The sequence below is a fragment of the Artemia sp. Qi Xiang Cuo genome, chromosome 13, assembly GCF_049724085.1.
Source record: "Artemia sp. Qi Xiang Cuo chromosome 13, ASM4972408v1, whole genome shotgun sequence".
NCBI classification, from domain to species: Eukaryota; Metazoa; Arthropoda; class Branchiopoda; order Anostraca; family Artemiidae; genus Artemia; species Artemia sp. Qi Xiang Cuo.
Genome location: NC_142806.1, coordinates 37,185,400 through 37,212,780, shown reverse-complemented (window position 1 = coordinate 37,212,780; position 27,381 = coordinate 37,185,400). Strand labels below are relative to the sequence as shown.

Here is a 27,381-nt window from a genome sequence, read left to right as displayed (position 1 = left end):
ATCTGAACGCTGCTTTATATACCTAAAAATATATATTAAAATTCATTCAATAATTATTGCAAACTATGTCTAAAAAAAGAATTTAGATCGTAGTAGTAGTAGAAAGAAATACACATCGGCACACAATCACAAAATATTACCAGTGTCAAAAACTGACACAAAGTACTAAACTAGAATTATTTTGATTATTTCATCTTTGTCTTTTACAAACACGAACATAAATGATAATTCTACTGTCTTATCTTTCCAAATATATATATATATATATATATATATATATATATATATATATATATATATATATATATATATATATATATACTAAACTAGAATTCTTTTGATTATTTCATCTTTGTCTTTTACAAACACGAACATAAATGATAATTCTACTGTCTTATCTTTCCAAATATATATATATATATATATATATATATATATATATATATATATATATATATATATATATATATATATATATATATATATATATATATATATATATATATATATATATATATATATATATATATATATATATATATATATATATAAATATATCTATCAACTGTGTTACGAAGAGTGTAAAAAAATGCAACTGTGACAAAATGAAAATCAGGTCACAATTGGAATGGGGGTTTAAAGCCCCATAGGTTTTTTTCTTTTTTGATTTGATGTTAGCAATGTCATCTGGATGATCTTATCATATTTGTCTAGTTATCAAATCATTTCAACTATATTTGAATAATTCAGGCAGTTGGGCAATCAATTCTTCTTAGGCTATAAATACTTATTTAATTTATGCATTCTGATTGTTTCAAAATCTTATTTTATTTCGAGAAAATGTAAGAGGTACTCCACAGCTTTTACATCATAAGTGCTCTCACCCATAACTTAGTACGAAAACGAACCAAGTCCCCAGTCGGTTTAAAAGTGAGCAAGGCTCAAGCTGCGAAATTCCGGTAAAGTATTGGGGAAATGGTTTAAGTCTTGACTAGGCCCGAAAGAAAAGCAAAGTCCAAGCTTTGGACTGACACGGTTGGTATGTTGGACTTCTCCGAACAGGAATCACACAGGGGTTTTCAATTTTCATGATTGGAAAACCAAAAAGTGCCAGTGGTCCCTCCAACACCAACCCCATTCCCGAACTGAGAGATTTATTTGAAAAATATGCAAAGTTATAGCAGAAAGATCATAAAATGATTTTCAATTTGTCTGATTAAAAGTGGCCCTCCGGCAGCACCCCCCACCCCCAATGTTTGAGCAAAAAGATAGGCAGGTATTGTTTCATCAATCAGCTTGAAACTTATAGGGCAGGTAAATTTGGTAAACGGGTCACAACAATGAAAATTTACACAGGTGTATGCCCCTTCTCCAACCTCTTCACTAAAGCGGCCGGAATCGCTGTAACTAATGAGGTATGTACTGCGTTGTAAGAAAAAAGAGAGGATGAATTTTAAGAGGAGGCACCACTACTGAGCCCCACCTTTGTTGTACAAGGAAGTACCCAGATCCGTAGATTTCTGACGTGCTAAATTATTTCGGCCGAGGTGGTAACAGGCTTCAGTTTCAAAACAGGGGGATTCCTGAAGCACGAAACATTGATGCCTGCTAGTAAAGGACTGCAAATATCAGCGGTCTAATATTCTATGTGGAGAGTCCCTTTGGTTTACCTATCTGCCCACCAAACTTCAAGCGAATCTCAACTTTTGCCTTTTCAATAAATTCCCCGGCAAGCTATCACAGAGATTATCAGTCTTAGGTGATCAATTCTAGGCAAATCAATGAAAAATTTTAAGTCCCAACTTTTGTCTAGCCCACTATGGTCTACAGCCAGATGGCTCGGCAGCTTCGCTGCCTCCAACCTTGGCACAAAACGCTCTCTCGGTAGCCTATGGGCATCATTGTCACAGGATCCCTCATGATTGTACCGTATGAATGGAGACATAAAGAGGGTTCGTTTCTCCTCCAATCCCCCTCCTACCCCAATGCCAACAACGCCGTTTCTTGATTGGTGCAGCTGCAATAATTGCGATTTTTTAATGATATACATATGTCCATGTTCAAGGGTGTCGACATGATGAGGGTCAGGTTGGATTCTGTCCAATAAAGTCCTTCTGAGGAGGGCGACCAAAAATAATATTCCTCTGATTCCCTCTGAAGTCATCCCGTATTTTTCAATTTATTAATCTTTATTTAGATACTGCGAATGATGAATTTAATGTTTGCCTAAATTTAAGTTTAAATCCTAAGTTTTACTATTTCAGCAGAAGTTTTATAAATTTTTACAAATATCCCTATAATTAACATGTAATAACACCATATCAATTCAAAAAGCGAATGGAAGTTAATGTTTTAATGTTAAAAAATGCTTCAAAGAAAAGAAAAGAGCGGCATTAAAACCTAAAGCAGATAGAAATAAAGCAATATAATAAATCATATTAAAACGAAGAGAAATTACAATGAAAGAAAGAATGGAAACTAAAATGAGCAGAAACAAAAATAAGTAAACAAAAATAAATAAGTAAATCTAGTCCGACGAAAATAAATTATCGCAAATAAGGGCGGGAATATCACCCATTTAACCGCCTATATCAACAGTATTTTCTTCTTATGTTAAATCAAAACATATAAAATGTACTCGGCTGGATATCACCAATGAAAAAGTTATTATAATAAGAAAACGGCAAATAATTTTAGAAAAGGGAGAAAAAACACACCCACAAAGCAGCTGCGTCAATTCAATAAACATAGGGGAGGGGGAAACGTATTTTCCCCTAAACATAGGAGAAAATACTTTCTAAAAACGCATTTTTAGAAATCTAGGATGAGGGGGTTTTACTTTTTTTTTCTTCAATGAAAATACCAAAGAAGCACTTTCAATGAAAATACCCAAAAAGAGGTATTTTTCAAAATTTAGGACGGCAAAACAATTCTAGGGGAAGGCATACGCCCTCTCCCCCAATTGATGCCGCTGCCAAAAAAGGATCAGTCTAAATAAAATTTGCACCATCGAATTTAACATGACCAAGAACTCTTGAGCGGATACTGCAACCCTTATCTACCAAAATAATAACATTTGGATTTTTCTCGAGAATGACAGTCACAGATATCTGTCATTCGTTTATCAATTTATTCTTCTTCTTTTTCTTTTTCATCATTTGAGATCGCATAGACAGGGCTTCCACTATCCCCGAATTTTCGGGAATTTCCCCGAAAATCTATGTCTCTCCCCGAAAAAAAATTTGGTTCCCCGAATCCCCAAAATTTCCCCAAAAATCACTCAACCACGGTTTGAACTGCAGTTTTGGGATCTTCTTACGGTCTTGCAAACCTGTTAGATAGGCAAAGGAAATTTTACGGGAAATATATTCTGCTCAAATTGGAATAGACAAATAAATTTGTTTAAATATCTAATGTCTACCTTTACAATTTCTAATGCTTTAATAATTAATAACCCTGAATGAAGGCTAATTCAGAGATAGAAACAAAAAAAAATTAAAGAAAATGTGGTATAATTTAATTCTTCCTAAGAACTATCCCTAAATACAATCTTATTACCATAAACAAATGCACCACTCCCTCCCCCTCCTAATGAGGCAAAATTTAGCTATAGACTATGTAAAAGGTCGGGGAATAGACGGAAGTAGCCCAAAAATATTATCCATAAGAAAATTTACAATACAGCTTAAAGTAAAAAATCGGCTATTAGTCTGGTGTCGTTTTCTTGTCAAGTTGTATATGTTTTCGGAATTATTTGTCAAGAGCAGTTGATTAATAATGCCAAATAATGTTATTGCAACGTAAAAGAAAAATTAAATTTTGTATGATTTGTAGCCAACAGATATCATGTCCAGGCATTTTAGAGGATGATATAAAAATGAGACTGCAATAAGTATTATATCTGGAAAATGGATGGTCATAGGGTTGGTGGGAGTGCTAGGGGTCAATCGGTGAATATATAGTAATTTTGCCGTAACCAAAAGAACCGAAAGCTTAGTAGACTCACACAATGAAAAAAAATGTATGTTCTGAGGGGGGATTAGCCGCACGGGGAGGGGGTATTTCCAAGAGTATTTTTCGCGGGAGATATTTTCCTCTGGGGTATTTTCCGTGGGGAGTATTTTCAGCGGGGAAGCATTTTCTGCGGGGAATATTTTTGTGAGGAGGGGGGGGGGGTATTTTCCGTTTTTCCGTGGGAGCATTTTTTTTTTGGGGGGGGGGGGTTAAATACCTAAGACCTTAGAAGAAGCATGAAAAACCAATAATTTGTCAATTGTCGTCAAAACCCCTTTTTAATTTAAGTTTAAATTTACTTGTTTAGTTTAGTTCTCGTTTGTTTTAAGTTTTAATAATACCCCGTACTTATAGGTTGAATTTTTCTATTTAATTTACTTATCTAGAAACTTCAAACAATATTTGTTTTTTTTTAATATTATTAATGGATTACTGAGATTAATGACTTAATAAAAAATTGCTACAGGTATTTACAGTTCACATGTGTTCACTATTTTTCTTTTTTTTTTAAACAATTTTGATGTTTTTGTCGCAATATCAGCAATAAGCGTTTTCAGCTATGGGTTCCAATACCGGGCTCTGGCTCTACGACGTATTTTGTCAAAGGCTTAATTTACTACGCAGATCCAAGCCCTACTTGAGCCTGAAAGCGAAGCTAAAACAATTTTGGCTTCCAAATTTTTGCAACGAAATTGCATTTTGTTTTTTTCCCCGAAAAATCCCCGAATCTTGAAGACTTGTCCCCGAAAACTCCCCAAATTTTTAATACTTGTCCCCGAATTTGAATTTTCGAGAGTGGAAGCCCTGCGCATAGAGCCAGTGGTAGCTGACTATCAGGAGAGGAATGATTCGAACGAACATAAAAATTTACAGCTGACCTTTTTAAGAAACAAAAGAGATCGCACGGCAGTAAAGAGCCGATTTGCACAATTGTAGCCAGAGCATGGTAAATATGCTAGCCAGTGGCTAATATTCAGAAAAATGTAGGGAGAGGGACGGCAAAATGGATTTTTCAAAATCAAGGATGGACAATTTTGTTTTACCTTTTCAATTTTACATCGAAGTTACCAAAAAAATGGCATTTTAAAATGAAAATACAAAGGAAAATTTCAATGAGAATGGAAAATAATATATATTTTCAAAATTAAAGGAGGAGGGGAAATCCCCCTCCCTAACTGACGTCCTTGATTTAAGAATTGGAATGCAAAGAGTAGTTTTCATTGCGTTTAAGATATTTAAACTGTTGTTTTTGGGGTTTAGGGGGGGGGAGGAACCTAGGTTAGGTTAGGCTACGTATTTAATATATGGTATGCTTTACCCTCCACCCCACCCCACCCCCCCCCCCCCAATGTGCAAATATATAGCCCAAATTTGTTTCTAAACTATTATATATTCATCCTATTTTATTTTATTTCATTAAGATTAACCAAACTTAACTTCTTTAGCAGTATATAAAAGAGTAGCCTACGTTTAATACTTAAGTACCCAAGAATGTTATGGATCGTTAATAAAATAATATTAACGGTATGCACAATTACTGTTAAGGGTCAGTAAGACAGTGGATCTTTTTGTGTGGGAGGAAACACCTCAAGCTAAAGTATATTTTTAAGTTCTGTTTTTCAAAATTTTTGTGAAAGGTAATTCAGGTCGATATGGAGGATGAGGAGATTTATCCCAGAGCTTCTATCATTTTGGGGAATGCATTTGGACTAAGCATGCAGTCAAGGCCGTATCCAAAGGGGGGAGGGTTAGGGGGGTTTGAACCGCTCCCGAAATGTTTTTTGCCTCGTAAAAACGTAAGAAACATGGATATAAACAAATTTTGTATGCGCTTTCTGAATTTTTTTTGTGTAACCTCCCCCCCCCCCCCGAATAAAAACTTTGAGTAGAAACCCCCTCCGAAAAAAATACTGGGTACGGCCTTGCATGCAGTATGGATACTGAAGGAATGGTGGTAGTTACCCTCTTATTACAACAATATATTGACTTTAAAATACAAGATCCCCCTCCCCAAGAGTCATATCCGTCTGAACCCCCCTAAAGATTCCAGTTAACAACCCAAAAAAATACTTTTGGCATTTCAGTCCCACCGCGTCCCCCAAAGTAAAATTTTAGGGGGTAACTATCATTTTCGAAGCATTGTTATGCAAAAATCATGCTTTATCACTAATATTTAGGACAAGTCCTGTATATAATACCAACAGTATGAATAAAAGACGTTTTCTTTTTCAAATGAGAGTAAAGAACGACAATAAAACTTAAATGAACAAAATTTATCCTATGCATGAGGGGGGCACCACCACCTCGCTATTTCCGCTAAAGTTTAAACAAATACTACAGATTTGACTCTACTCTCAATGAAGCATAAGTTAAACTTTAGCGTACAAAGCGATGATTTGGGGGGGGGGGGAGCAGTCCAACCACATATAGGATAATGTATTTCGTTTAAGTTTGAACATCGCGCTTGCCTTTCTTTTGGAAAGAACTTGTTTTTTAATCTAATATCAAGCAAGACACAAAGGGAAGATTGAACCATAACGGGTGGTAATCCATTTCCTCAAGCATCCTGTGTGTACTCTCGCATATGGTTTTCCCTTTATAGGACACGAATACATGACTTTTCCTCATGAATACAAAGTAATGATGGCTTAAATAAATGCTATTCACGAAATCCGCTACCCGATCTACCCACCACAGATATGAAACTTCGGCATTGAAAGATTCAAGGTAGATCCTTTTATTCTTCCTTTATTTTTATTTAATTTTTCAGCTATAATTGTATGTTCACAATTTTACCCGTTTTGTTTCCAAATTTATTACTGAACGAATTCAAAGTTAGAACAAGATTTGGCCTCATGATTTTTCAAAGCTGGAATGAGCCGCATTAGTATAGACTAAAGTATTAATGAACAATTGGGGCTATTCGGAAGAAAATATTTTAAGAAAACAGTTCTTACTTCATAATATGCAGAAAAATTGTACTGAACACATTTTTAGGGCGCTTCCACTATATCAAGAAATGGGAAATATATAATTTAGGCTATATATTTGCAGATTAGGAGGGGGAAGTGGAAACGTCCTCAAATACGTTAGCTACAATTTTACTGCATATTATGAAGTAAGAATTGCTTTCTTAACAGGTTTCCTTCTCAATGGACCCAATTGTGCATTAATACCTAGACTATTAGCATTACTTTGACCAAATGATAACGCATAAAAATACAAAAAATTCCTTATTTTACAACAACAGTCTCAATGAATTCCACAGATGAGCTTTTTCAATCAGTGACTCTGTAAAAACTATTTTATTATCCTTTTTTTGACATATCAAAATTGGCTATTAGTGTAGCCAATTAGTGTAGTTTTTTTTCTTTTGCTTTCAAACGGTTTGTGATAGAGCACTAAGACTTCCTGTAATGGTTGTAGATTGCAAAATCTACAACCTTGTCCAACATTCTAGCTTTTACCCCCGACTAAAATTAAAAGTAAATAATGTTTTTCAGACCTTTAAAAAAAAGAATCATAAACCAACATTTTTTCACAAAATATTGGTCGAATCAACCAAATAAATGTTAATTTATTTTCCCATTTATTACGTTTTACTCAACAAACTCAAATAGCTTGATTTATTTTTTTCCGCCATGTAAAAAGGAGAAAAAGTGAAACCTTTTTTTTCATTAAAAATCAGAAATTACCACAAATAAGACAGCTCAAAATCGCTTAGATTTTGGCGGCTATTCGCAATTTCTTAGCATGGGGATGATTGGGGATAATAGCATTGGATACAAATTGAGACGTTTAGCCTTAAGCTTTTGGTTAGAAATTGTCTCTCTATGAACAGAGCCATTTCAAAAGCGCAAACATTCGCTGATATAAAAAATATCCAAACAAAAAAAAGCATGTGATTTTAAATTATAAACATTTTCAGGTGATAATATTTAATACTAAAAACTTAAGAACGTTTCCAATTATATGATACTTAGTATGCTTCTATTCCTCAGTAGTTTCCAAACTTATGATACCACGTACCCATTTAGAGCTGGGTTAACTCTGGCTGAGCCTTCAGAGTGACGATATTGACCCCCGTTCTAACCCAAATAACCAGCATTGCACTCTTTTTTACCTCACTGCACTCTCTTTGCCATTTTTGGCTAAAATCACTCTTTTTTGCACTCTTTTACGAAACGATGATAGAAAAGATTCTAGCAAAATAAAAACTTCAAACATATTCAGGTGATAATACTAAAAATTTAAAGATCGTCTCCGATTATGATACTTAGTATACTTCTACTCCTCAGTAGTTTACTCTAAAATATCCAGTTCACGCAAATACATCATATAGTACAAAGTCCACGATACCATAATGCATGTTAATGAGCCGGTGGTAACCCCACTTAAAAACTTTTTAGTGGGAGTTTCTAGGAAATCATTAAGCAAAAACTTCAACTATGTGCCAGAAAACAACTTTTACTGTTTTCAGTTCCCAATTATATAGAAGCCCAAAATGCTTCAGTTCAGGGGCGGATCTAGAGCGAAATCTCGGGGGGGGGGGCAATGTGACATGAGCGCCAATAATTTACCAAATTGACAAATCTATTTTAAAAAAGAGTGACATACAGAAGAAGAAAAAAAAAAACAAGGAATGACGGCGTCAGATTTTTTTTTAGGGGGGGGGGGGTCTGGGGTCCCCGACCCACCTGGATCCGCCAGTGCTTCAGTCACCTTTTAAGGATATTACATTTTGTCAACAGATGGCAAGATGGTAGAGGACAAGTTTTATACTGATGATTGAAATGCAAGATAGACATTTTCTAGTAGTTCTAAATATTTAAATTTCATGAAGTACAAAATACACACCGACCAGTTACGAGCCTGAGAAAATTCGCTGATTTTATACTCCAAAATAGGGGAGTAACCCTGATGAAAATTATATCATCAAATTCAACATGTCGGAAAATCCTATTGCAGAGGTTTCAAGTCTATATCAACGAACATGTGAAGTTTTTTTTCAAGCAGGATGATCACGGATACATGCGCTTATTTGTTTGTTTGCTTTATTCTTCCAGGGATGATCATATTGAGTCGATAATCCTAAAATATTGAGAGAAGGCTGATTCGAACGGAAACTGGAAGTTCTACCGCCCTTTTTAAGCTGGAAAAGAGATTGTGCCATGGCAAAATGGCATTTTCAGCCATTTTGTAACACGAAAGAACAACTTTGGCAAAAAGAGGGCCAAAAAGCTACCAATTGAAAATTCCATGATAGATAGCCAATTGATATAAAAAAACTGTCGTGTGAGCGGATTCGCGCATTCGTTCCTAAGGATGCACGTAGTCATTACAAAATAAAAGGTGAATGTAGATGAGTATACATAGAAATTTATATGTTATGTACAGGGGTGTAAAAGTGCACTTTTTTTTAAATAAGAAACGCACTTTTATAACTTAGAAACAAAATTGTTGAACTCTCAGTGAGCCTTCGGGTTAATATAGAAGATTTTTGGGCTATGCTTGTAATATTTGTGCTGCAGATGATAGTCTCCCTCTTGTTTTAAAACATTTTTTCTGTATAACATAGAAGATTATATTCATGTGCATACCGGCAGAAAAGGAGGATAGGTAAAAGAGGGGAGCCTCATGAGCACCACCAGGAATTTTTTTTGCAGGGCGGGGGGAGTGCTACTAGAAACTATGGTGGTACTTGTATAGAATCCAATAAACACGCGAGAATTGTACTGAAGATCAGATAGGCATTTTACTGGGTAATGCTTAGACGCTGTATAAACAAAGGGTTTCTCACTCCGGGAACTATATTTAAACTTTAGTTTTTTGGGGTTTAGGGAGAATAAAAGGTACCTAGGTTGGGTTAGGTTACGTATTGAATATATGCTATGTTTTACCCCCCCCCCCTAATGTGCAAATATATAGCCGAAATTTGTTCCCTAAACTATTATATTTTTATCCTATTTTTTTTATTCAATTAGCATTAACGAAACTTCACTTCTCGCGAGCTTACCGGATTTTAGACAAGTACCACTATGATTTTTTGAATAGCAATATTTCTCATTTTCCTATTTATATACTTTTATACAATGAAATTCAAGCTGTATGAGAACCATAAAACCTCTATCTACAATATATGAAATTTCTCATTTTTCCAGAGACCCATGCATGTTGTTTTTATCCCCAGGGGTGATCATATCACACTAGCAAAAATGTAAATACTAGGCATTTGACTTTACAGTTCTTACCGGCGGTGCTGATATCCATTTCATGGCCCTTCAGCCAAGAAGTGCAATAGGAAGTTGGGGGCCATCCTGTGCTTCCGTAACCCTTGGTGTTCACCTTTCCCAGATTTCACCAGGTATCCATTTAGAGCTGGGCTGACTTTGGTTGAGCACACAAAGTCACGTCACTGACCCTCATTCTAAACCCAATAACCAGCAACAGCAGGACTCGAACCCCTGTCCTCGCGGACAAAGGATTTCAAGTTTAGCGTGCTAAACTTGTAGTCGTAATATGTAGTTACGAGTGTAGTAATTATTAGTCGTAGAACATTGAACGAGGGTTCATCGAATGAATGTTTAAAGATCTAGTAGCCTTTTAAGGAACAAAAAAGATCACACCACAGGAAAGCGCAGCATTCTAGCATTTTGACCCATAAAACACGGATTTTGGCCCGAAAGGTGCCAAAGGTAGTTGGAATGAGGGCTGCTAACTTGCACACTTTCGTAGTTTTTGCACTCTTGTTACCTCATTGCACTCTTTCACTCGACGGACGGGAATTGTACTGTTTTTGCCATTTTTAGCTAAAATCCCTCTTTTTCGCACTCTTTTACGAAACGACGATAGAAAAAGTTCTAGCAAAATAAAAAAGATCAAATTAATTTATTTGAGTGCAAAAGACACAATTTCTAGCTGGTATGATCTCTGTCATCTGTGCCTGTGCCTTCCCCAAGTCATCCAGTCATTTTTCCAGCATTTCCAACAATCATTCAAGAAGAAGTAGATCAAAGTCAAATTAACAAATGGAAAAGTGCAAATTAAAATTTAATGAAAGAAGTCAAAAGCTGTTTGGCGCAACCATTCTTCTTGGAAATAGAAAAGTGAATATGCAGTAAGGTGATGAAGAAGCGACGACCAAAACAAACACTTTTCAAAGTCAACTCTCAAACTGATAAAACTTTGCAAAGACTCAAGGCCAATGCACTATGTTATAGTGGAAATGGCCCATCTCAGCAATTTGTTTTCTGAATTAAAACTCTCAATCAATCAATTTTTTCTGAATTAAAAATCTTACCAGCAAGGGGCGCAAGAATTTGTTTTGGATGGGGACCATTCTATATGCAGTACGGTGATGAAGAAGCGACGATCAAAACAAACACTTTTCAAAGTCTACTCTCGAACTGACAAAGTTCTGCAAAGACTCAAGGCCAATGCACTATGTTATAGTGCAAATGGCCCATCTCAGCAATTTGTTTTCTGAATTAAAACTCTCAATCAATCAATTTTTTCTGAATTAAAAATCTTACCAGCCAGGGGCGCAAGAATTTGTTTTGGATGGGGACCATTCTATATGCAGTACGGTGATGAAGAAGCGACGACCAAAACAAACACTTTTCAAAGTCTACTCTCAAACTGATAAAACTCTGCAAAGATTCAAGGCCAACTCACTATGTTATAGTGCAAATGGCCCATTTCAGCAATTTGTTTTCTGAATTAAAAATCTCAATCAAAATCAATTTTTTCAGAATTAAAAATCTTACCAGCCAGGGGCGCAAGAATTTGTTTTGGATGGGGCCCATTCTATCAAAATTACAGAGGGTATGGGGTAAAATTGTAGCTTAGGGACTTGAAAAGTAGTTGAGTTAGGTGAATGACACTTTCAGATATGAATCCAGGGCCAAAAATATAACCTGGGAAGTTATTGGTGAATCACTATGTATACCCTCTTTTTATTTCTTGGGCTTAGAGAATTGTATACATAGCCAAGCATATACATAGGGTGAAAGCCAAGCATATTTTCCCCACATGTCTGAACCTGTATTAATTCCGACAAAAAACGTTTGGAGACAAAACTTTATCTAAATATTTTAGGAAGTCAACTTTAGTTAAATTAATGGCCCGAGTGATCAAAATTAACGCCTGCAAATTTCTAGCAGAGTATTACCTATTAGCTATAAAAGGAACAAGAATTATAATCTAACTCACTATTTAGAAGTTCATTTAAGTAGGGAACCCTCCTGACTTCATTTTAATTACATTTGAAAAATTTAAGCGCAATACGTATATTGATCAAAGGATAACTTATAATTACTTCTAAATGACGGAATAGTGATCAGAACAGTGAGAGGGGCTGCGCGCTTTTGCACTTTTTTTTTGTAAAGATCACTCTTGGGTCTTGATTTGCACTCTTTTGAGATGTCGGCTGTTAGCAACCCTGGTTGGAAAGAGATAAAAACTATTTTTCACCGTGCCTCAAGAATGTAAGAACTTATTGATACGTAGTTGCTTTAAGCAATTAATTGAAAAAAGCAAAGTTTATCCGAGACAAGTAAAGAGCGAAGTTGAAACTTATAACGAACAAAAATCATTACTTCACAGCATATCTAACATATATCAATAAAACAAATGCTAACAAATCAACTGGTGATATTTCCCTATGTTTGTAACATTACAGAAAACTAGCGCTTTACTGAAAACACAAAATAATATAGGAGTTTTAGTACGGTAAAAGTAAACCTTTTGAGTGCACTTTCAACAGTATAAAAGTAAAACGTGTTTAGACTGTTGCTTTATTTTTTTTTTTTTTTTTTAATTTGGAATCACTTCTGCACAATGAGCTCAATTCAATGATTGACTGTCGTTTCGGATAAGAAAAGGACATTTCATGACCATTTTTATAAGAACTTCGAAGCGTTAATACAAACTCGCTTTAGAATTTGTTTCACATCTTAAGATTATCTTTTTTATAAAGAAAAATAACTGGATTTCCAGAGTTCATATTACGGTTGATATGTTTTTCATTTCGAGTAATACTAGGTGAGACCAAGATGTTACCTGTTAAATACATCCATTACTTTATATGCTGTGTAATGACTTTAAACTTATTATTTTTCTGCCTAAGTTTTTAAGATAATTTTAATTGTATACTGAAAGTTACTGATATCACAGCTCTTGCAGGACTATGAGAAGCGTTATAGATTAGTTTGCTGTTTTGAGGCTATGTCATTCCATTATTTACTTTTGACTTTTGACTTTTACTTTTGACTCCTAAATCAATATTCTTGTTTTTTATATTAGACTTTTGTGTTTCGAAACACGTTTTTAACTTTCGATTACTATGTGCTGTGGTTCGCTCTTTACTAGGTTGCAGCTATCGCTGCAACCATGATAAAATTTTCGGTTCAAATGGTTTAACGGCAATCAATAAATCCAACACTCGCAATTACCCGTTAACTACAGTTGCTCCATTCACAAATGCGTTCAATAAATCACTTCAAAACTTTAGCGGAAAGAGGAGAGGGTTAACGATGGAGGGGGGGGGAAGCCACACCGTATAAGGAATAATTTCTGCTCGTTTGGCGTTTTAAGATCGCTCTTCATTTGATTCATTTTACTTTCATTTGAAAAAACTGTTATTTTTCAATATTAAAAAAAAAAAAAAAAAAATTACATTCAAAATACTATCTCAAAAACACAGCTTTTGATAACTCAATCACACACGAAAAGGGAATAGAGAAAACAAGCGAGTTATACACACATTATAGCATATTAGACAAGCCCGCAATAGGTGAAGGGAAGCAAATTTTAAAGGCCGAGATGAAGTTGTCGGGGAAATCAGTGACTCTGGCTATTTGCACTTGCAATTGGTCAACATAGTTTTGGGTATCGATTAGTTGAGCATAAGGGGGTAGGTCCCTTTTGGCCCCATGCGTCATATTGCTGATGATAGTAGTATAAGCTACTGGCCTAAATGTTTTCAGGATTCGCTGTCATTGGTTTTTAAAAGCCGGAAGTTCCTGGCTTAGTAGCCTAAAAATTAATAAAATAGGTAAACTAGGAAAATGACCATAAATTCTCAGAAAAAAGCCATTCGGTCGAAAACAAGGAAAAGGCCAAATTGGAGATGCAGCCCCATATCCGTGTTTCCTACATTTAGTATGCAATTAGAGCAACAACACTAGGCTAAGCTAAAGGTGCACTAAGAAGGTGAAGAAACATCCACAGTTCAAAATCTAAACGCATTATTATCTAAGTTTTTTTTTAACGGTTTTCAGTTCGCCATACCAGTTGTTACCGACACACTGTTTCGATTGGTAACACTGACACCCTTAAAAAACCCATTACGAAATCGCTAAGTATCTCTTTCTTGATAATCCAGACGCAAGGCATACTTAACCAAAATTTTCGAAATAGCCTTACTTTTCTTGGGTTCAAACTGCAACTGTGAAAGAACTCTTTTCCCCAAGGAATATGATGTTTCACGCAGCCAGTTTAAATGTCTTTGTTTTCGCTGAGTCCACGTGTTGAACCTTTAGGGCGCATCAGTAGATATTTTCTAAGGGGAACGGACAAAACCAAGAAAAAGGTGCACTTTCGGGCAGGCGTTTTTCAATATTTTTCGAAGTAAGAGGAGTCTTTGTGACCAATACTAGGGGACGAATCCCCCTATCCCCATTGTGGAAAAATGGCTATTTTATTCAGGAGTAGTTAGCACCAACAGTCAACGGATAAGGCTGTATCAAATATCTTTAAGCTTGTCAAACAGTTTGTGGTAACGAACTGTGAGTAAGGAGCAACTCGCCTCAATAGTAACCGAAACTCTAAAAAACATAATTTTGAATAACAATAGATATGTCAAAAGAACTGGATTTTTATCCTGATTCCATATATATAAAGTTCATTTAGTTTAATGCTACCCAGTACAAGTTACGAGTCTGAGAAAATTTGCCCAATTATTGGCAAAGGTGAAACACCCCCAAAAGTCAAGCGTTCTTGATGAAAATCACACCATAAAATTCAGCATATCAGAGAACCCTGCTGTAGAGGTTTCAAGCTCCTATATACAAAACTGTGGAATTTTGTATTTACTTGCTATGATAAAGCTCACGGATGGTCCTGCTTGTTTGTTTTTTGTTTTGTTTTTCCTCAGAGGCGATCGTATCGAACCAGTGATCCTAGAAGACTGGCAGAGGGCTCGTTTGATTGGAAACCAAAAGTTCTAGTGCCTTTTTTAAGTGACCAAAAAGAGTGGAGAGTAACACTGGAGTATTTTCCACATGGAGGATTTTCCATAGGGAAGAAAAATTTCCAGGGGAAATTTTACACGGAGGAAGAGAGGGAAGGGGATTTCCCGGTATGATTTAAAAACGGTCAGAAACTAAATTTAAAACAAGCAAGTTTTTTCAACTGAAAGCAAGGAGCAACATTAAAACTTAAAACAAACAGAAATTAATCCAGAAATTAGGGGAACTGTCCCTTCCATAGCCCTCGCTCTTTACGTTAAAGTTTGAATTTTTGCCACAGTTCTTTAAGAAAGACTGCTCAAACATAAGGCCCGTTGAATTTGAATGAGAAGTATCCTAATGAACAATAAGACTTTAGCGAAAACAGCGAGGATCAAGGAAGGGGCAGCCCCCCCTCATATACGGAATAATTTTTGTTCGTTTTTAGTTTTAATGTTGATCCTTACTTTCAGTTAAATTTAATCATAACAAGATTTCGTCAACGCTATAGCAACTAACTAACAATAACCACAACCCTGACAGCAACAGTACATTGAAGTTACATTTAATAGTAAGTCAAATTCGTATCTGCAACATTAATCTATAAATCGTAAGGATCGGAAAAAAATATTAATTTTCCTGCAATGATGGTCTACCCTCTCAACCTCCACCCCTTTCCTCCCAATGCATCAAGAAGAAATGCTCTAGCATAGGAAAAATGCAATAATTGTTATTTTTTTTAATGTCTTGGAAATGGAAGGGCTTATTTTCAGTTCAAATATTTGAAAAAGTCATTCTTAAACAAAACCTTTGGAATCATCAGGTATATATATATTTTGCATTCTAAAAGGCTCTTCATTTACGCAATATGAAATATTAGCGTAAAGAATGTGGGGCGGGATCGGTAACCTCCCTGATACACAGGATAGTTCACTTTACTTTGAATTTTAATGTCGCTCTTTACTTTTATTTAACAAAAGAAACTTGTTTTCTGATTTAATCAAAGGAGGTATGGTAAACGACCTTACACTTTTCCTAAGCAAGGGTGATGGTAATGGTCAACAGTATATATATTCGGTCCCCTGGGATACCAACCACAATGTGGCACTTCATGTGGGTTTGGCAACCTCTGTTTATCTCATTGGTGGCGATGTTTTACGACAATGAGAAGTCTTTTTACTGCCTTGAATATAAAAGAACTTTGACAACATTTTAACAAATGAAAAATAAACCAGATGGGTCTTACATTTCGAGTTTAGCAATATTTGCATTCAAGCGTCAGCTCTTGAAAGGCAACTTGAGAAAAAAGAGATTAAGATCCACCATAAGACTCGTCTAAATTGTCTGATTTTTCGCCGTGCAGTTAGTAATTTATGTTTCTGCAACAAGTAGTATTTATACAGGAAGTGCCCTTTCTAAGCCGGTCTGAGCATATTCCGTATTTTTAATTATATTGTTTTTGAACGGCAATAAAGAAGTCAGAAAATTTTTGGAAAATAATGATTTTGAACATAAACTTTGACGTACATTTCCTCATGAAATCTTGACTTCAGAAGTTGTAATCTAGCAATAATAATAACAGGCCATACTAGGGTTATAGTAAAAAAATTAATAAATAAATAAATACGTTTCGAAAAAAATATCTAGTGAAAAAAAAAATTAATTTTACATCTGATAATTATTCAGAATAATGGCTCTTACCTGGAACTAATTCCATGGCATTTAATACCGAAAAATAAACTTTTGAGCATTTCAAAAAGGAGCCTGAAATCCCCCCAAAATGGCGTTTGATTGAAAAAAGGTAGGAAACCCACGACGAGAGATTTATCATCTTGAAAATTAACGAAATTCACATTGTATAGCTTCGTAGCACTTAAGTCCCCTCTTCTATTTTGTCCACCGATAACGCCTTAGTGGATGGTCGTAGGCTGGTGATTAGGCACTCATTCGACATGTAATTTGTTGCTTATCTTCCATAACAGCACCAGAACAAAGCGCGATATGACGTTAAAATTGGCAATGTTGATGCCATTTTCACTAGCAGCCAGCAATACAGGACCCCAACTGGTGGTAGGGGGCAGGGATTAGGAGCAATTTCCCTCCTAATATTTTGAAAATATTTTTTGGGGTATATTCATTAAAAACTATATTTTTTTTTTGTATTTTCATAGGAAAAATCGAAAAACAACAAAATTGACCCGCATCCTTGAGGTTTCGAACAACACATGCCACACCCCAGGATTTTCGTGAATTGGCGCCCCTGCAACTAAATAATCCTAGGGTGCTAATTAGGGAATTAAATCGCGCGAAAAATTTTTACCGGTCAACTTTTTGTAAATCCCTCATGACAGCACCAAAGCAAAGTGCCATTTTATGGGGAATATGACAGTTTTTCGTACAATTCTTTTTTTTTGCACCCGTAATCTAGTGGATGACCATGACTATGAGGATTATTGATTCAACAGAGAATTTTTTTACCCCATCAAGTATCTTTATCCATTACTACAGCGCAAGAACCAAGTGCCATATGGCGTAAAAACACTTTGGTTCCACCTCCGAAATTGGTGATTCAGAGGCAATGTTACCAGAAAGTGTGAATTTCGCTTTCCAGAATACTAAAACTCGAAATCGGTAGGATTCAGTTTTCATTGACAGATTTCGGCACCATATTCAGAAATATGAAACAGTGAAGAATTTTTGACTGATTACATGCGCTTTTGTGGTCGAAATTTTCTGTTCGCAGTCTCTGGGTTGACGAGAAAGATATTTTCCTTAGTTCTCTGGTGTATCAGATAATTAAATAAAAAAGGGAATTAAAGATGATCTAAAAAAAAAAAAAAATACTTGTCAATATCTAAAGTGGTATTTTACATTACTTTTTGGCTAATATGCTGAATTATTCCCTATCAACAATAGAAATTGTGATTAGAGAACTAAAAAAAGAAATAGGTACTCAGTATACTGATCTTGCAATACAAATAAGTTATACAAAAACGTGGAAGTTAAAGGCGAATTTTATAAATATAAAAAATATATAGGATTATTCCAAAACTTAATTATTATAACAAAATGTTCCGTAGATGTAAAAATAAAAATAATAACGACAAGAAGGACCAAGTCAAAGATAAGAAATTAGAACGGCTATAATTAGTTCAACTATTTGTAAAACTGCAGGCTAAGGACAACTTTCTGAGATTTTGTCATGAAATAGAAGCCAAAGACATATACATATGAGACAAAATTGTACTTGGCAAAGTCCTTCAACCAGTTCCGATTGTTATTTTATTTGTGTTTTCCTTTTAATGAAATTCGAATTAGTTTTGTACATTTTTAATCATATATTGTATATATCTTCGGCCAGTCTTCAAGATAATTTTCAAAGTTAAACAGCAAACCCTCCTTCTATATCGCCCAAAATTTCCTCAAGACTTTTATCTTCATTTTCATTGTCATTGAATGGTTTTTCATGTCATATATGTCAATGGTAAATCTATTCAGCATAGCGGGTGTAGAATCAAAGTCCCTGCAGCACTTTCCCTGGCAATATAGCCTAAGTCGGATGGTTACATTAGAGTTAAGCATTTAAAGGTGCATCTTGTTTCGAATTTTGTACTTGACAAGATTCATGACAGAAAACACTATCTCGATGAAGGGGTTGCTGATGGGTAAGCTTAAGACAGAAAGAGCTGCTTGAGCTATGTCGAACAAAGGTCAACTTTTCCCACTCTTTTCTGTATTTTCTTTTCGAAATTTGACCACCTTCCCGGTTAGTTTTTCACGCTAAGGATAATGCATGCTTTATTATTTGAGATATAGGGCGTCATGAAGCCTGGAATGCAATATAAAAATTCCTAAGGGATTCTGAAAATTCCACCTGTCTGTATAGAGATTTTTGAATCTGTCAGTAGAAGTTGTAAGTAAACAATAGACTCTGAAATTTTGATTTTGTCATTGTTATTGTGAAGGTAAAATGCGCCCACTTTGCGCCGAATTTTTTTGACATGCGCAATGCGCCAATTTGAAAAATTCAACGCGCAATCACCTAAAAAAAGCGCCCAAATGGCGCAAATGCGCGCCACCTGGCAACTATGATTCAAACGGTGATTAATTAAGGTGGACTCAAGTCTGCTTACTCATCTTGCTGTCAGATCTGATGATGCGAATAAAAGCTACTTCGGGAATTCATTTGTGGGATGGGTAGCTCTAGAACTAGAAGGCTGTTCAAACTTTGTTCAGAATGTCTTGGGAATTGTTTGATAAGAACACAGTTTCAGAGGCGCTGGTTAATCCACATCTGTCCCCTTAACCTAGGTAGACATTGCTTCTTCTTTCTCGGGATTAATTTAACTCCTCAAAAGCCACTACTGAATTGTTTGACTAACAACCAAATTATCTAATACCCATTACATGATACAACTTTGTTTTGCTTCTTTTTCTTTTTTTACTTCGGATGCATCATTTTGCGGAAGCATCGAATAACGCAATATCTTAAGAATCTATGTCATATTATTATCTTAAATACCTCTGTCGAGTTTTCATAAATTATCAAACAGTTCGAGGTAACGAACTGTAAGAAGCGACCCGGCTCAATAGTAACCTAACTCTAAAAAACATAATTTTGGTACCTAAAGATATATGAAAAGAATTGGCTTATTATGCTGATTTCAAATACACAAGTTTCATTAAGATTAGTCTTACTCATCAAAGACTAAGAGCCTGAGAAAATTTGCCTGATTTTCGAAAAAGGGGAAATCACTTTTTCCAGGGGTGATCGTATAGACCCAGTGTTCCTAGAATATCGTAAGAGGGCTCATTTGAACGGAAATTAAAAGTTCTAGCATCCTTTTTAAGTGACCGAAAAGATCAGAGAACAACTAGGCCCGTCGCCCGCCCCTTTTTTCCCAAAATCGTCCGGTCAAACTTTTGAGATAGCCATTTTGTTCATCATAGTTGAAAAGCCCAATAACTATGCCTTTGGATATAACAAGACCACCCCCACAGCCCCCGGGTAAAGGTCTTTAAGTCATAAAATTTGCCCATTGTCTACGCATAGCATTCGTTATTGGGAAGCATGCATACATTTTAGGGTGGGAGTGGGACGAATTTCCTACTGGGGGTTTTTCGACGGGGGAATTTTCCGTGGGGGAGTTTCCAGGGGGTGAACTTGTCAATAGAAATTATGCACTGGAGGAATTTGCAAGAATTCCTACATAAAATTCTTTTTATATTTCTTGCTTTCTCTTTTCGGTCTTAATTTTCCGCGTTGAGTTGTTAAGGGTAATTGTCGTGCGTAAATTTTCACCGGGATTGAATTGTCTTGAGAATATATCGGTGGGGAAGGTATTTCTCTATGGATGTGGGGCCAGATTTCCTGGGATTGTTTAAAACCGATCAGAAATTGAATTAAAAAACAAGTTTTTTTCCACTAAAATAAGGAGCAACATTAAAACTTAAGACGTACAGAAATTATTACGTATATGAAGGGGGTTATCTCCTCCTCAACGCCTCACTCTCTACGCTAAAGTTTCCCAATTCTTTAATAACGACTCCTGAAAAACAAGGGCCGTTTAATTAGAACATTCAGAAGCTTTTTTAAAGGTACTAAAAAACTTTAGCGTAAAAAGTGAGGTGTTGAGGAGGAGGCAACCCCCTTGATATACGTAATAATTGCTATTCATTTTAAGTTTTAATGTTGCTACTTAGTTTCAGTTGAAAAAACTCTTTTTTTTTCAAAACAGATTCAATAGAATCGAGTTGGTTACGCACTCGCCTGCCAATTCTTCGGTTTTGAGAAAATGAGGAAGATAAGAGTAGGCAACGTTTTCCAGCTCAGGTTTTTTAACTTGAAGGTTGGTTTATAATGTCTACCTAATTAAGTAGAGAAAATGTTTGGAGCGCAAGACAGGACACTCGTTTTTATGTGTTTTTTTCATTTGTAGCATTTCCTTTTTCATTTCCCAGCATTAAAACATTAAATAAAAAATTACTTGGCGAGGGTAGCAACGTACCTGTTTCCAATGATATAACAAAAATAGCAATTTAGTAAAGTAAATGACAATTTTTTAAAGTAAAGCATTGGTCCTCATATATGAGGGTAACCCTTCTCTTTTTTAGGAGAAATAAATAACCACATTTGCATGAAAAATAAAACAAAAACGAAAAGAGCTTAAATTAAAAAATTAGTTTTATCGAATAAAAGTAAAGAGCGACGTTAAAACTTACAAAGGATGACGATTACCCTGAAAGGGTGTAGGGAACTTAAAAAAATGGTTTATTTTTACATCTCAAAGAGATCATTTCGGCATTTCAAACGAAAACATTATGCTCATAAAAATGGATTGTAAAAAAAAAAAAAAAAAAATCATTAAAAAAATGTAAATAAAGATAGACGCCTGTGGTCTGTTTTTCTTTCGTCGGTACAGTCCAAGATCCACAATATAACCTTGATCCAACCCAAAGACTGAAAAGTTTAAAGACCCCTATGACACTGACTGGTATACTAGAGATGTCAAATACGTACACAAGAGCTTATTTTGGGGCACTGGGAGGGGGATTCAGAGATAAAAAACAAATAGGCTTAAAAAACAAATAGGCTTAAAAAACAGAGCTAACAAGAAAGTAAATCTATGATAAAACTTCAAAAAATCGAGATTTAATGGTGGAAGAGGGAAGTCTCCCCCCCTACCTATTCGTCAGGTGGAGGCATAGTTAGGACTGACCTATGAGGAATATATGTATATATATATATATATATATATATATATATATATATATATATATATATATATATATATATATATATATATATAGCAAATGTAACTATCTGCGCACTCTAGCACATACTCGTAAATTTATTTGGAAGAGAGGGGGGAAATTTGTCCAAACATCAAGACAGGAAGTCACAAAAAATGATTATGGGGTGGGGGCTACGTCTCGTCTGATGCACGAAAAAATACAAGATGGTTACCATACAAGTTATTCTTCAGTTATACACATGCATCGCTAGACATAGGTCCGAGGGGTTGAAAGTGGACATTCCATGCAATGGAAGCCATAGACACGAAAAGTGTACTTCTAGGTTCCCATTTTCAAAATTGTTTTAGGAAATCTTTAAGACAAGTCGCGGAGAGGTTTTTTCTACGTTGGCCTGTCTGCAGGTATGATAAGAAAATCAATGCAATTATTTAAGAGCACTTTTTGACACCTCTTAAATATATCCCCAATTACCTCCAGTAAGATAGCTGAAAATTTCGCTAGGAAAGTCACGAAGTTGAAACCATGCACTTATCTTACAAGTATACTGCGGTTCATGAAACGATGTATGATAAAAACGCCTCAAAATAGAGTGTCATGTAACATGTTTTACAGTTAAATGGAATTTTCAACTTGAAAAGTGACAATTCAATGAAATGCTAATTCATTAAATTCGGGTAAATAATAATACTATAAGTTTAATAATCAAGTAATTGTTGAAAAGATTGCTGAATCAAGAAACTTTAGCAGAGAAAACATTTATCAGATTAAATTTCGATTCTTATCAAGATTAAGTTTCCATCCTTTAAAACTCATTACAACCATAAATCCGAGCAATAAGGGGTCTGCATGATTAAATAACCCACTCAGAACAAAAAAATTGGGCCTGGGGATTTTTTTGCGTCGTCTCGTCTCCTCAGAAAAATCTTCTTATCCCACTCATACGAAAAAAGCTGTATACAGCTTTGATCGTATCTATTTGAACCCAAAACGGTGAATCTGTTTTACATGTTTTCATTTATGTCACTATATGCTCTCAAATGAACAATTAAATTCTTATCAATAGAAACAGAGGTTATAATTTCTCGACACAATTATACCAAGAGGAGAGTATAGGCTAATAAAATGCCATATCCACGGGGCAACAGATTTGAAATCTCTTACCCTGTTGTAAGAGATATGCTGGTACTCCTGTACTAAACGGACTTTTATTTACTGCAATGGAAACCAGTCACGAAAAACCCGTTTTTGACGGGTTGATTCAAGACAACGCCAAGACGAGTTATAAAATGTAGCCTATAGCACGGTTTTCATTACGTATACGATATTTAAACTGTTGTTTTTTGGGGTTTAGGGGGAGAAAAAAGTACCTAGGTTAGGTCAGGTTACGTATTTAATATATGCAACGCTTTACGCCCCCCCCTAATGAGCAAATATATAGCACAAATTTGTTTCTAAACTATTATATATACATCCTATTTTATTTTATTTCATTAGCATTAACCAAACTAGCAGTATATAAAAGAGTCCGTTTAGTACAGGAGTACTGATATGCTTCATAAACAATTGTAGCCTACATGCTTTACTATATGGTGGAAGAACATGAAATTTCCGTTAAATATTGCTCCGATGTATCTATTCACGAAAAAAGGGACCAACAATTTCGGAGCAGCTAAAAGAGCCTCCCCTTCCTTCCTCAAAAAAGATCTGGTATGTTTACAAACGCACATATATTGACATGAATTGCAAGCTAAGGTTTAACCATTTCAAGAGCGAAACCCTTACCATTCTTTTAGTAGGACTAGATGCCGGTACTCTGAAGGTCTTATTAAGCACAACCTCTGGCATCATATTGTCTAAGCTTAAATTCGGTTCTTCACCGCCACTGCCAGGATTCCGGGGTACCGCCTAAAAGAAAGATTTGCATAAAAACGACAACAAAAAAGTCTAGCTTCATGCTGTCGAGAAAGCTCTTTTCAGCGTTACGGCACACCCGTGAATAAAATCTTTGAACCGTAGCGAGAGGAAGGGAATATTATTTTTTGTCTCGCTTCATCTCGCACTTCAAGTAGGATTTGCTTAATAAGGGACTGGAACACCTGTTAGTAGGATATTGTATCCCTACCTGTTATTAGGACAGGTGCAAATCTTACCCTAAATAAGCAAGTGGATAGGTTTATGCTGGCTGATAAATGACAAGGATAATGCCCACATGTTTCTATTAAAGCATTAAAAAAAAGGGGGAATTGAAAAGATAAGCAGGTAGTAACTAAGGGCAATATCTAACCAAAGCTTTCATAATTTTCCAAGTCCTTATATTCAAGAATTGTCGGATTTTCCGAGCACTTATTCAAAAAAAAACAAAAAAACACAAGCAATGATAAAGAAGTAAAATGATGTTCTAGTGCCATAGGCAACTACGCAAGGAGGGGAGGGAGCTCTGGGTCCATGCCTTCAATAAAGAAAAAAAACATCCGTGTCATTGAGGATACGGCGTCTAGTATTTAACATGCTTCACCTACAATTATCCATTTTCAATTTTATGCCCACCCCTCTTCCCCCTTCCGCCACATAAAGCAAATTCCTGTGTATATCTATGAGCCTGTTATGACACACAACAAATGAACAAATATGAACACAATAAAAACGGAGATAGAAAAAGGGGTAGAACAGCAAAGACTACACTTGCAAAAATAAAAAAAAACTCCTAACAAAAGTATACAAACAAGAGAAAATAAAAGGAGTAAAAAAAAGTGGCTCTTTTTTTTACAAAATGCCAAATAATATATCTGTGCCCACAGACTTTATCATAAATGACGTAACTTTTTAGTTTTTTTTACTCATCTACCTTTAGATTTGAGGGATGTGTTTCGCAAACAGTGTTGGGTTACACCCCCCCCCCTTACCCGAAAACCTTCATTAGTTATTTAAATCTGCAAAATATGAATATTTGGGCTTAAAAACAATTAACACAATAAAGAATGAATATATAATAAAAGAAAATATCTTAGAGCATAGATATTTGCTAAATCTAATTTGTTTTAAATAAAAGAAGTGAAAAACGTATTATTTTTGGAAGATCTTAGCATTCTTATTTTCCTTAAAGGTCACCCTGGTAGCCCCAGAAACAACACTAAAGTGGATTCAGCAGGGAATCAATTTATCCTAAATTACGTAAACGAGTTCCATAATGACTTGCCAGCTAGACAAAAAGGGGGAATGCCAAGATTTAGGCTCTAATCTGGACCCCTAACACCGCCGTTTCCAAGGTCTCGGAAAGAGGGAATAGGGGTTCTAATTTTAGGACGTTTCCAAAGCCAGGCTTAGGGACAGAAAGAAACTTGTACAGGGGCAAGATGTTCATCTATTTTTAAACTGAACTCCCAAAAATTTAGGGATAATGACTTGGCGAATCTAGAACAAGAAAGACAAAATTCATTGGCTTATGCATAGGCACGTTTTGATGTTGGTAACTTGGCTAATTTAGTTGACCATTCTTAGTGACGACGCACGTCTGGTCAGAGTCCAATTTAGTCCCCTAGTAGGTGTTTGTCTTAAAATCCACATTAATCCAGATCTTTTTCCCTTTTTTTCAGCTCTCGGTCACTTTATTTTCTCTTCATATAAGAATATTACTTTAGTTGAGGGACGAAGCATAGGCAAAAGCGAAGAAAATCACTGTAAAAAAAAAAATAATGGTACAATCGCATGCTCAGTCGTTCAGTTAAGAAGCAAAAAAGAACCAGAAAGCTCCCATTTTTTAATATAAAAAAATAAAATAATATATAGACAATTTGTTAGAGATACAAAACAGACAAGAAAGGTTATAAAAAGTAAGGATACAAAAGAAAGGCTAGAATGGCTAGCCCACGTTTCACAGATTAAGGATGACAGATTGCAAAGGAATGTACTTTTTGGGAAACCATATGAGGTCTACCAAAAAGCGGGTCGCCTCAGGCGGCTCGGTGTTGGGGTGAGTTATTAGTAGTAATAGTAGTAGCATGTTCGTAGATAAAATCGAAGCAAACTGAAAGGAAACAAGGTTGAAAATTGAATGGACAGGGCAGAAACTTTCATGTCTAGATTTTATTAGTTGCTTTAATCATTTATACTTAGGGTTTTTAGTTTTTGTTTTACTTTTATTATGTCGTCTTTTCCTTTTGTGCTTTGCATTCATTTGCTTTTTTTATTTTGAGCCTGTTAGTTGTGGAGAGAGTCGGTGCATAAGATTAGTCACTAATAAATTATTTCAGCGCAAAAACTGATCTGGTTTTTGCTAATGACGCAGGTTTTTTTTTTCAGGAAGAAATGGGGAGTGGCATCTAACACCTTGCCATTCCAAAGTTTGTTTTCACTTTGTAGTAAAAGCTTAGTATATATATTTAGAGAATCAACGACTAATAGGCAAGAGGTGTATTTTAGGTTTTTCAGCACCCGGGCAATGTCATTTCTGCACCACTCGTTAACAAAGTAATAGGGCCAATTTTTCCGAATCATATTTGATTGGCGCCCGACAGATGCTGCACCTGGGTACAAGCCTATCTCCTTCCCCTCTAGCTGTGCCACTGCCAAGAGCTTTCTATAAATAAAAGTTCAAATAGGGATAAAATCTTTTTAATAGACAGTATTTCACAAACAGTGATAGAAATTAACAAAAATACCAGATATTTGGTCACATATGCAGTGACCGAAATATCTGGTATTTTTGTGAATTTCTATCACTGTTTGTGAAACACTGTCTATTAAAAGAATTGGTACTTGTGCATTTTATGGGACCCACCGCTATATACTGTACAAGGAACTACTAATGGAAACCGGTCAAACGGGTATTTCCAAGATAAAAATGGATGGCAAAGCGTGATTGCTAATTGCGTTTACAATGTTTAAACTGTTGTTTTTTTTGGGTTTAGGGGGATGTGGGAGGTACCTAGGTTAGGTTACGTATTTAATATATGCTATGCTTTACCCCCCCCCCCCCACCCCTCTAATATGCAAATATATAGCCCAAATTTGTTTCTAAACTATTAAATCCTGTTTTCATCCTGTAAACTATTCATCCTGTTTTATTATATTTCATTAGCATTAACCAAACTTGGCTTCTTTCGTGGGTACCGTATAATACACAAGTACCAAAGGATCTTATCCCTATTTGAACTTTTATTTATCGTCATGGAAAGGCAGTGTGGTCTCCGAAATTATCTACAAGAGCTTTCTAAATAGAAAAAAACGGGAAAGAGACCCTATTAACTAAATTCATTTGTATTCCTCGTTTAAGAATCCAAATTCTTATTCTTCATCAAAATACAATTACTGGATTGTTAATAGATTTTTATACAAGGTTTGTCCAGAAGGCTATGGAATATTAGTATACCCTTACTATTATAGT

The 27,381-nt window shown here is 35.4% G+C and overlaps 1 protein-coding gene across 3 annotated transcripts in view; it reads right to left on the bottom strand.

The window, feature by feature from the left end:
- Positions 1-27,381, bottom strand: part of LOC148945243 (zinc finger and BTB domain-containing protein 8A-like) — a 60,455-nt gene that overhangs the window by 6,824 nt on the left and 26,250 nt on the right. For all 3 annotated transcript variants that reach the window (XM_089099535.1, XM_089099534.1, XM_089099533.1), the window contains exon 3: positions 23,781-23,903. In XM_089099535.1, coding sequence (XP_088955661.1) covers positions 23,781-23,903 — 123 coding nt within the window. The remainder of the gene's footprint in view (positions 1-23,780; positions 23,904-27,381) is intronic.